The following is a 12198-nucleotide window of genomic DNA, read 5'->3' on the forward strand; positions in this document are numbered from 1 at the left end:
ACCAGAGACAGTAGGCCTACAGAGAGCCCCTGAGGTGATGGTGGACCAGAGACAGTAGGCTTACAGGAGCCCCCCCAGGTGATGGTGGACCAGAGACAGTAGGCCTACAGGAGCCCCCCCAGGTGATGGTGGACCAGAGACAGTAGGCCTACAGAGAGCCCCCCCCAGGTGATGGTGGACCAGAGACAGTAGGCCTACAGAGAGCCCCTGAGGTGATGGTGGACCAGAGACAGTAGGCCTACAGAGAGCCCCCGAGGTGATGGTGGACCAGAGACAGTAGGCCTACAGAGAGCCCCTGAGGTGATGGTGGACCAGAGACAGTAGGCTTACAGGAGCCCCCCCAGGTGATGGTGGACCAGAGACAGTAGGCCTACAGAGAGCCCCCCCCAGGTGATGGTGGACCTCAGAGACAGTAGGCCTACAGAGAGCCCCCCCCAGGTGATGGTGGACCTCAGAGACAGTAGGCCTACAGAGAGCCCCCCAGGTGATGGTGGACCTCAGAGTAACATTACATTTACATTTAGTGCATTTATCAGACGCTTTTATCCCGGGTGACTTACAAGTACATTAGTCATAAGAAGTGAACAGCATATCGCTGTCGGTACAGTGAGGATGTTCCCAGAGACCCTTCCCCTCCACCGGGGGACGCGGAGCTGAGGGCTGAGGGGAAGGCTCCTGGCTCCAGGTTCCTTGGGGAGATCGTCTCTGGGACACGGGCCCCATGGTCAGGGGGCCGGCCCGCCAGGGGCCCTGTTCCCCAGCGGGCTGAGAACACCAGCATCCGAAGGAGGCTCACTAGGCACACCTCGAGATACGCTCGAGAAATACGCTTCAAACTAATTGATCTGGGCTGAATTAATACCTCAGCACCAAAGGTTGAATAAAAAAAGTACAGACATACAGGTCCATATTCGTGTCCTTGTTTGGGCTGCGTTCAAAATGATGCGTTCGCAACTACAATACAACTGTAGCACAACTACAAAACAGCTGTAGCAGAACTACAAAACAGCTGGAGCAGAACTACAATACAGCTGTAGCAGAACTACAATACAACTGTAGCACAACTACAATACAGCTGTAGCAGAACTACAATACAGCTGTAGCAGAACTACAATACAGCTGTAGCAGAACTACAATACAGCTGTAGCAGAACTACAATACAACTGTAGCAGAACTACAATACAGCTGTAGCAGAACTACAATACAGCTGTAGCAGAACTACAATACAGCTGTAGCAGAACTAGTACACAGTGGTGGCCGTCAGGGCCAGCAGGGCCCTCTGCTGGTCAAAATCTAAATAATTTATAATTTTTTTCAAAATTATATTAATTTGTTTCTGAACGCATCTTAATTCCCTATTTTTTCCAGTACTTACACCATAATTCCAGAAGGAAAACAGTTTTTTTTTGTAAGGCTGAGCTCAGCTAACGCCTCCCAGCCAGGTTACATGGCCCGGCGGGGCCAGCACTAAAAGTATTGCTAGCCTTTCGCTGAAGCTGCCACCTCCCATTGGATAATACATTTAACTGAATCCGTTGAAGTTGCGAAAGCATCCGGTGAAAATAACAATAACTGTGAACCCTTGTTCTTGTGTCATGTGTGTGATGTGCAGTCTGGTTGCGGAGTGACATAAGGACAGATCTGATGGTGATGCTGCATTACTCCAGCTCTGCGGTAATGCAGAGTGGTGTGCGTGGGACATAAGGACAGATCTGATGGTGATGCTGCATTACTCCAGCTCTGCGGTAATGCAGAGTGGTGTGCGTGGGACATAAGGACAGATCTGATGGTGATGCTGCATTACTCCAGCTCTGCGGTAATGCAGAGTGGTGTGCGTGGGACATAAGGACAGATCTGATGGTGATGCTGCATTACTCCAGCTCTGCGGTAATGCAGAGTGGTGTGAGTGTGCACTGTTGTTGTCGCTGAAGACCAACTGTCCTGCTGTGGATGTCATGCAGTAGCGCATATGGTGGCTGTGTTGTCTGCATCGGCACCTAATATGAAATGAGTGTTTGGGGGTCGGCCGTTGGTGGGGTTCTGAAGGCCCTGACTCCCACCCCACCGTACGCTGCTGCTGGTACCCCTGGTTCAGACGTTAGAGTGGGCCCGACACGGGGGGCTGGTGCTCCCACTCAGGTCCTCCCTGGGTGGATGACGTCATCAGAGGCCGGATGAGCAGCTTAGGGGGCGGGGCGTGGCGGGATCCGCCTCCTCAATGGCCAAACAGAGAGAAGAACAGCCGACTCAACCACCCGTCTGCTCAGTAGCCAATCAGCAATCAGAAAGAGCCGGGCCTACCTTGGGTCGGCGGCCCTCTTCCACTTCTTCGATGGTTTCAAGCAGGGGCTTATTGGCTGTCTCGGGCAGCAGCAGGGTGAGGCCAGAGCCAATCAGAGCGCTCAGACCGAAGAGGATCATGGGAGTGTGCACATGGTAGTCCTTCAGGAGGTGCACCACGGGAGCCAGGACCCCCCCCAGCCTACCCCACGTGGACCCCATCCCAATACCATTCTGCCTGGGACACACACAGAGCCATCCTCAGACACACAGAGCCATCCTCAGACACAGAGACCCACCTGAGACCCAGAGACACCCTGAGACCCACCCTGAGACCCTTAGACCCACCCTGAGACCCAGAGACCCACCCTGAGACACAGGGACCCACCCTGAGACCCTTAGACCCACCCTGAGACCCAGAGACCCACCCTGAGACCCAGAGACCCACCCTGAGACCCACCCTGAGACCCACCCTGAGACCCAGAGACCTACCCTGAGACACAGAGACACACCCTGAGACCCTTAGACCCACCCTGAGACCCTTAGACCCACCCTGAGACCCTGAGACCCACCCTGAGACCCTTAGACCCACCCTGAGACCCAGAGACCCACCCTGAGACCCACCCTGAGACCCTTAGACCCACCCTGAGACCCTGAGACACAGAGACACACCCTGAGACCCTTAGACCCACCCTGAGACCCTTAGACCCACCCTGAGACCCTGAGACCCACCCTGAGACCCAGAGACCCACCCTGAGACCCTGAGACCCACCCTGAGACCCTTAGACCCACCCTGAGAGACAGAGACCCTGAGACACAGAGACCCACCCTGAGACCCTTAGACCCACCCTGAGACCCTTAGACCCACCCTGAGACCCAGAGACCCACCCTGAGACCCTGAGACCCACCCTGAGACCCTTAGACCCACCCTGAGACCCTGAGACCCACCCTGAGACCCTGAGACCCTTAGACCCACCCTGAGACCCTTAGACCCACCCTGAGACCCTTAGACCCACCCTGAGACCCTTAGACCCACCCTGAGACCCAGAGACCCACCCTGAGACCCTTAGACCCACCCTGAGAGACAGAGACCCTGAGACACAGGTCCAGGTCTATCCTGATAAATAGGAACATCTAACGGGACCGACCTTATGACTGTGGGGAAGATCTCAGCTGAGTAGATGTAGATCACAGAGAAGGACGCCGTCGCCCCAAACTTTCCCACCAAGCCGATCGCCATCCGCACAGGGGTCAACTCTTGGGGTCACAGAGGTCAAGGTTCAACAACACAAAGTGGAACGAAGCCGAAACTTTCAGCCAAAGTTAAGTTATCCTTTATTGTTAATTTATTTATTTTTGGGGATATCCTTTCTCTGCTCTGGACCGATCCGGGAGCTGTGACCCCCTGGGGCCCACCAGGGCACCGGGCTACGGCCACGCAGCGCCCGGGGGGCTACGGCGGGGGTCTGAGGTGCCTTGCTCAAGGGTACCTCATCCCTGGATGAGGACATAGGACACATTTTTTGTTTTTACACCTCAGGATTCTAACTGGCCACCCTCCAGTGACCGGCCCAACTCCTTAACCAGTAGCCCCCGGATGCCCCCCCCAAAGTGACCTGGGTTCCAGATCTGAAGGCAGGGGTGAGGGGTATCTCGGCTGGGGCCATCGGACCAACACCATGCCCACTGGACCATCTGGCCCCTGGTCTAAAGTAGGAGGGAAGCGTCATGAACCTTTGAAGCAGCATATATGGGCCGCGAGGGGCTCAGGAGGTGGACAGGTTGGGTGGTGACCGGAAGGTCGCTGGTGGCGAGGTGTCCCTGAGCAGGACACCCTCACCCTAACTGAGGGTTGACTCCGCCGTCGGTGTGTGGATGTGTGGATGAACGGGTGAATGTGAGGGGATACTCTGAAGCAGTTTGAGTGGCCAGTGGTTAGAATAGCGCAATATAAATGCAGTCCGTTTACCATTTATCTAATGCTGCTCGACTGTAACAGACCTCAGTGTATGGGACACAGTGGATGGGAGGTACCTTCACTGTGGGGGACCAGGACCAGGACCAGGCAGGCCAGCCCCCCCAGCACCAGGGCCCCGGCCTGGGTCAGCCTTCTGGAGCGGTTGACGGTGAACAGGACCATGGTGCGAGCCGGGACCTCCACCAGACCGAACAGCAGGTGGCCCAGGTACAGGTTGTCCCCAAAGTCAGAGATGTTGAAAGACATGCCGTAGTAGATGAGGATAGTCACAAACCTGGAGACGGATCATTAAACCGACAGTCAGTCAGACAGTCAGTCAGACAGACAGACAGAGTCAGAGAGGCAGAAGTGAGCATACCATAGGTAGAACACGATGAGGGACTGTTTCCTCATCGCGGGGGTCCTGACCAGGTCCAACAGGGTGTGCCTCCTCCGCTCCACAGTGTCCAACAGCTGCAGAGCACAGAAGGCTGGACATCAGCACAACAACCCCTAACCCCAACCCCTATCACCCAACCCCTAACCCTGACTCTGTGAGCAGTGTGGTGATCGATAACTGGAGTATTGGTGAGCAGTGTGTTGATCAATAACTGGAGTATTGGTGAGCAGTGTGTTGATCAATAACTGGAGTATTGGTGAGCAGTGTGGGGATCAATAACTCCAGTATTGGTGAGCGGCGGGGGATCAATAACTCCAGTATTGGTGAGCGGCGGGGGATCAATAACTCCAGTATTGGTGAGCGGCGGGGATCAATAACTCTAGTATTGGTGAGCGGCGTGGGATCAATAACTCTAGTATTGGTGAGCGTGGGGGATCAATAACTCCAGTATTGGTGAGCGTGGGGGATCAATAACTCCAGTATTGGTGAGCGGCGGGGATCAATAACTCTAGTATTGGTGAGCGGCGTGGGATCAATAACTCTAGTATTGGTGAGCGGCGTGGGATCAATAACTCTAGTATTGGTGAGCGTGGGGGATCAATAACTCCAGTATTGGTGAGCGTGGGGGACCTGCTGCGTGAGGAGGTCTTCCTGGAGGGGCTGTCTGTTTAGCCGGGCCGCCCGGCGGATCAGGAGGCCCGCCTCCTCTGTCCTCTGGTTGGCCAGCAGCCAGCGAGCCGACCTGGGCAGGACCCTGCGGACATCACGCATACCGTTAGCACCTCCACCCCATGATCACCTCCACCCCATGATCACCTCCACCTCATGATCACCTCCACCCCATGATCAACTCATCATCACCTCCAACCCCATGATCACCTCATGATCACCTCCACCCCATGATCACCTCCACCCCCATGATCACCTCCACCTCATGATCACCTCCACCCCATGATCACCTCCACCTCATGATCACCTCCACCCCATGATCACCTCCACCCCATGATCACCTCCACCTCATGATCACCTCCACCCCATGATCACCTCCACCCCCATGATCACCTCCACCTCATGATCACCTCCACCCCCATGATCACCTCCACCCCATGATCACCTCCACCTCATGATCACCTCCACCCCCATGATCACCTCCACCCCCATGATCACCTCCACCTCATGATCACCTCCACCAACCCCATGATCACCTCCACCCCATGATCACCCCCAACCCCATGATCACCTCCACCCCATGATCACCTCATGATCACCTCCACCCCCATGATCACCTCCACCCCATGATCACCTCCACCCCCATGATCACCTCCACCCCCATGATCACCTCCACCCCATGATCACCTCCACCAACCCCATGATCACCTCCACCCCATGATCACCTCCACCAACCCCATGATCACCTCCACCCCATGATCACCTCCACCCCATGATCACCTCCACCTCATGATCACCTCCACCCCATGATCACCTCCACCTCATGATCACCTCCACCCCATGATCACCTCCACCCCATGATCACCTCCACCCCATGATCACCTCCACCAACCCCATGATCACCTCCACCCCATGATCACCTCCACCCCATGATCACCTCCACCTCATGATCACCTCCACCCCATGATCACCTCCACCTCATGATCACCTCCACCCCATGATCACCTCCACCCCATGATCACCTCCACCCCATGATCACCTCCACCAACCCCATGATCACCTCCACCCCATGATCACCTCCACCTCATGATCACCTCCACCCCATGATCACCTCCACCCCATGGTCTCCTCAACCTCATGATCACCTCCACCCCATGATCACCTCCACCCCCATGATCACCTCCACCCCATGATCACCTCCACCCCATGATCACCTCCACCCCATGATCACCTCCACCTCATGATCACCCCCAACCCCATGATCACCTCCACCTCATGATCACCTCCACCCCCATGATCACCTCCACCTCATGATCACCTCCACCCCATGATCAACTCATTATCACCTCCAACCCCATGATCACCTCCACCTCATGATCACCTCCACCCCATGATCACCTCCACCCCATGATCACCTCCACCCCATGATCACCTCCACCTCATGATCACCTCCACCTCATGATCACCTCCACCTCATGATCACCCCCAACCCCATGATCACCTCCACCCCCATGATCACCTCCACCTCATGATCACCTCCACCCCATGATCACCTCCACCCCATGATCACCTCCACCTCATGATCACCTCCACCCCATGATCACCTCCACCTCATGATCACCTCCACCCCATGATCACCTCCACCTCATGATCACCTCCACCCCCATGATCACCTCATGATCACCTCCACCCCCATGATCACCTCCACCCCCATGATCACCTCCACCAACCCCATGATCACCTCCACCCCATGATCACCTCCACCAACCCCATGATCACCTCCACCCCATGATCACCTCCACCAACCCCATGATCACCTCCACCCCATGATCACCTCCACCAACCCCATGATCACCTCCACCCCATGATCACCTCCACCTCATGATCACCTCCACCCCATGATCACCTCCACCTCATGATCACCTCCACCCCATGATCACCTCCACCTCATGATCACCTCCACCCCATGATCACCTCCACCTCATGATCACCTCCACCCCATGATCACCTCCACCTCATGATCACCTCCACCCCATGATCACCTCCACCCCATGATCAACTCATCAACACCTCCACCCCATGATCACCTCCACCCCATGATCACCTCCACCCCATGATCACCTCCACCCCATGATCACCCCCAACCCCATGATCACCTCCACCCCATGATCAACTCATCAACACCTCCACCCCATGATCACCTCATTATCACCTCCAACCCCATGATCACCTCATTATCACCTCCAACCCCATGATCACCTCATGATCACCTCCAACCCCATGATCACCTCATTATCACCTCCAACCCCATGATCAACTCATCATCACCTCCAACCCCATGATCACCTCATTATCACCTCCAACCCCATGATCACCTCATTATCACCTCCAACCCCATGATCACCTCATTATCACCTCCAACCCCATGATCACCTCATTATCACCTCCAACCCCATGATCACCTCATTATCACCTCCAACCCCATGATCACCTCATTATCACCTCCAACCCCATGATCACCTCATTATCACCTCCAACCCCATGATCACCTCATTATCACCTCCAACCCCATGATCAACTCATTATCACCTCCAACCCCATGATCACCTCATGATCACCTCCAACCCCATGATCAACTCATCATCACCTCCAACCCCATGATCAACTCATCATCACCTCCAACCCCATGATCACCTCCACCCCCATGATCACCTCCAACCCCATGATCACCTCATTATCACCTTCAACCCCATGATCACCTCATTATCACCTTCAACCCCATGATCACCTCATGATCACCTCCAACCCCATGATCAACTCATCATCACCTCCAACCCCATGATCACCTCCAACCCCATGATCACCTCATTATCACCTTCAACCCCATGATCACCTCATGATCACCTCCAACCCCATGATCAACTCATCATCACCTCCAACCCCATGATCAACTCATTATCACCGCAACAACAATCGTTACATCATTAGTACCTCAACCACCATGATCAACTCATCATCATCACTTCATCATCACCTCATTATCAACTGAATATATCCTCATTAGCACCTCATTATCACCCCCTCATTATCACCTCAGTATCAACCCCAAAATATCACCCCAATACATCTTCAGCATTACCTCAGTATCACCTCATCATCACTTCATTATCACCCCAATATATCCTCATTATCCCCTCATCATCACCTCATCATCACCTCATCTTCATCACCTCATCATCACCTCATCTTCATCACCACATCATCACCTCATCTTCATCTAATTTAACCTCATCATCACCTCATCTTCATCTAATTTCACCTCATTATCACCTTATCTTCACCTCTTTATAACCTCATCATCATCACCTCATCATCAGCGCATAATCACTTTATTATCACCTAATCACTAATTATCATCAATTCCTCATCACTTCATTATCACCTCATAATAACCTAGTCACTACTTATCATCACCTCATCATCACTTTATTATAACCTAATCGCTACTCATTACCGATTCCTTCCCACTCACTATCCCCTCGCTGTGAGCTCACCAGAGGTAGGAGACGAACAGGAAGCAGGGGGCGGCGATGGCGAGCTGCAGGTGGCGCCAGTCCCGCAGCAGGTAGGCGGCGGGCGCCAGCAGGACGTAGCCCAGGCCGAAGCAGTAGTCCGTCGTGAGCCCCGCCAGCATGCGGCGCTTGGGCCCGGTCCACTCGGTGCCTGAACACACGCCGTGTGGCACCACACCACAACGCATCAGACCAGACCCCAACCACAACGCATCAGACCAGACCACAATACATCAGACCAGACCGGTTCAGAGCAGACCACGACTCATCAGACCACACCACAATACATCAGACCAGACCGGTTCAAACCAGACCACACCACAATACATCAGACCAGACCCCAACCACAACGCATCAGACCACACCACGACTCATCAGACCAGACCACGACTCATCAGACCACACCACGACTCATCAGACCACACCACGACTCATCAGACCACACCACGACTCATCAGAGCAGACCACGACTCATCAGAGCAGACCACGACTCATCAGAGCAGACCGGTTCAAACCAGACCACACCACGACGCATCAGAGCACACCACGACTCATCAGACCAGACCACGACTCATCAGAGCAGACCACGACTCATCAGAGCAGACCACGACTCATCAGAGCAGACCACGACTCATCAGAGCAGACCACGACTCATCAGACCACACCACGACTCATCAGACCACACCACGACTCATCAGACCAGACCACGACTCATCAGACCACACCACGACTCATCAGACCACACCACGACTCATCAGACCACACCACGACTCATCAGAGCAGACCACGACTCATCAGAGCAGACCACGACTCATCAGAGCAGACCGGTTCAAACCAGACCACACCACGACGCATCAGAGCACACCACGACTCATCAGACCAGACCACGACTCATCAGAGCAGACCACGACTCATCAGAGCAGACCACGACTCATCAGAGCAGACCACGACTCATCAGAGCAGACCACGACTCATCAGAGCAGACCACGACTCATCCGAGCAGACCACGACTCATCAGAGCAGACCACGACTCATCAGAGCAGACCACGACTCATCAGAGCAGACCGGTTCAGACCAGACTGGTTCAGACCAGACCAGACCACAACCACATCATACCCCACCACACCAGACCAACACATCTTCATAGTACTTTCAAACATAAACTACTACATAGTAAAACATAATATAAAAACTTCAACAAGTAGTGCACATGATGCAGACAAAGCATCGAACAACATTCCTACAGCTCACCTGTTCTGTATGCATGCATTGCTGACAGCTGCACCTATAGCTTTCACACACAGATCCTCAGGCAAACCTGAGCATTCATCAACACCCACACGCAACCGCTCACAAACCGCTCAACCCAGGAGGGGAGGGAACCCCTCCACCATGAGGGTTACGTTACTGTCGCCAGTCTGACCGAGGACGAAGGCGTTGATGAGCGTGGCGGAGACCCCCGATCCCACCAGGAAGCGCAGCAGAGCGTAGACGTAGAGGTTCGGAGCCAGCGCCGCTCCCACGCCAAACACCGCCTGGAAGGCCAGGCCGATCAGCATCACCGGCTTCCGGCCGTACCTGCGCCGAAAGCCGCTTTAGACAACGCCGCCGGTCCAGTGTGACTCGTGATGCGACGTGTTCACAGCAGAGCAGGACATTTGAACCTGGGGCGGGGGACTGACCTGTCCGACAGGTAGCCGAAGCCCATGGCCCCGACCAGGAGACCGGCCATGTAGAGGGAGGAGAGTACGCTGTTGGTCCGGGCGCGGTCACACACCAGGTCCCACTGCCGGAGGACGGAGAACAGCATGACACACCGACCCCGTACCCCTCGCTCGCTCTCGTCACACAGACACACACACCTCACACACCGGAGCCAGACCCAGCCCCGTACCCCTCTCTCTCGTCACACACACACCTCACACACCTGAACCAGACCCAGCCCCGTACCCCTCGCTCTCGTCACACACACACCTCACACACCTGAACCCGTCCCAGCCCCGTACCCCTCGCTCTCTCTCGTCACACAGACACACACACACCTCACACACCGGAACCCGTTCCAGCCCCGTACCCCTCGCTCTCTCTCGTCACACAGACACACACACCTCACACACCTGAGCCAGACCCAGCCCCGTACCCCTCTCTCTCGTCACACACACACCTCACACACCTGAACCCGTTCCAGCCCCGTACCCCTCGCTCTCTCTCGTCACACAGACACACACACCTCACACACCGGAGCCAGACCCAGCCCCGTACCCCTCTCTCTCGTCACACACACACCTCACACACCTGAACCAGACCCAGCCCCGTACCCCTCTCTCTCGTCACACACACACCTCACACACCTGAACCCGTTCCAGCCCCGTACCCCTCGCTCTCTCTCGTCACACAGACACACACACCTCACACACCGGAGCCCGTCCCAGCGCCCCGACTCACCTCGGTCACCACGGTGCTGCTGAACACGCTGGTGTCGTACTGCCAGCCTCCAGGGCAGCTGTGGTTGCTGCCGTTGCGCCGGTCGGGGCAGGCCTGCGCCTCCCCGCGGTGCAGGAGGAGGAGGAGGCTGGTGGAGTTGGGGCCCCCCCGCCGGGCCGGGGGGGCGGAGAGGCAGATGTGGGGCGGCGTGGCCCCGGTGAAGATGGAGGCCAGCTGGTTGAACGCCAGGAACACCTGAGGGAGACAGATCCAGACGTACAGGAGCTTCTGGAAGCGGCCGAAGCCGCCGATCTGGGAGAGGATCTCCTCGAAGTCCATGACTGCTGCTCGCCTGCGGGCCGAGGCCGATGTCACCGAGCTGTGGCCGATGTCACCGAGCTGTGGCCGATGTCACCGAGCTGTGGTCGATGTCACCGAGCTGTGGCCGGTGTCACCAGGCTGTGGCCGGTGTCACCGAGCTGTGGCCGGTGTCACCGAGCTGTGGCCGGTGTCACCAGGCTGTGGTCGATGTCACCGAGCTGTGGCCGATGTCACCGAGCTGTGGCCGATGTCACCGAGCTGTGGCCGATGTCACCGAGCTGTGGTCGATGTCACCGAGCTGTGGCCGGTGTCACCGAGCTGTGGTCGATGTCACCGAGCTGTGGCCGATGTCACCGAGCTGTGGCCGATGTCACCGAGCTGTGGCCGGTGTCACCAGGCTGTGGCCGGTGTCACCGAGCTGTGGCCGGTGTCACCAGGCTGTGGTCGATGTCACCGAGCTGTGGCCGGTGTCACCAGGCTGTGGCCGGTGTCACCGAGCTGTGGCCGGTGTCACCAGGCTGTGGTCGATGTCACCGAGCTGTGGCCGATGTCACCGAGCTGTGGCCGGTGTCACC

At 55.9% G+C, this 12198-nt stretch overlaps 1 protein-coding gene across 1 annotated transcript; it reads right to left on the minus strand.

Annotated features, from left to right (window-relative positions):
- Positions 1–1845: 1845 nt before the first annotated feature.
- On the minus strand, positions 1846–11678 carry si:dkey-119m7.4 (uncharacterized protein LOC560629 homolog). Its single transcript, XM_060042177.1, has 10 exons — positions 11324–11678; positions 10561–10664; positions 10302–10456; positions 8861–9029; positions 5268–5391; positions 4617–4711; positions 4315–4532; positions 3429–3537; positions 2302–2518; positions 1846–2214 (listed from the first exon to the last, which is right to left on the minus strand). The coding sequence occupies exons 1-10, from the start codon at positions 11639–11641 to the stop codon at positions 2164–2166; spliced, it is 1560 nt and encodes a 519-aa protein (XP_059898160.1). The 5' UTR covers positions 11642–11678; the 3' UTR covers positions 1846–2163.
- Positions 11679–12198: the final 520 nt, after the last annotated feature.

The sequence above is a fragment of the Gadus macrocephalus genome, chromosome 21, assembly GCF_031168955.1.
Source record: "Gadus macrocephalus chromosome 21, ASM3116895v1".
NCBI lineage: Eukaryota > Metazoa > Chordata > Actinopteri > Gadiformes > Gadidae > Gadus > Gadus macrocephalus.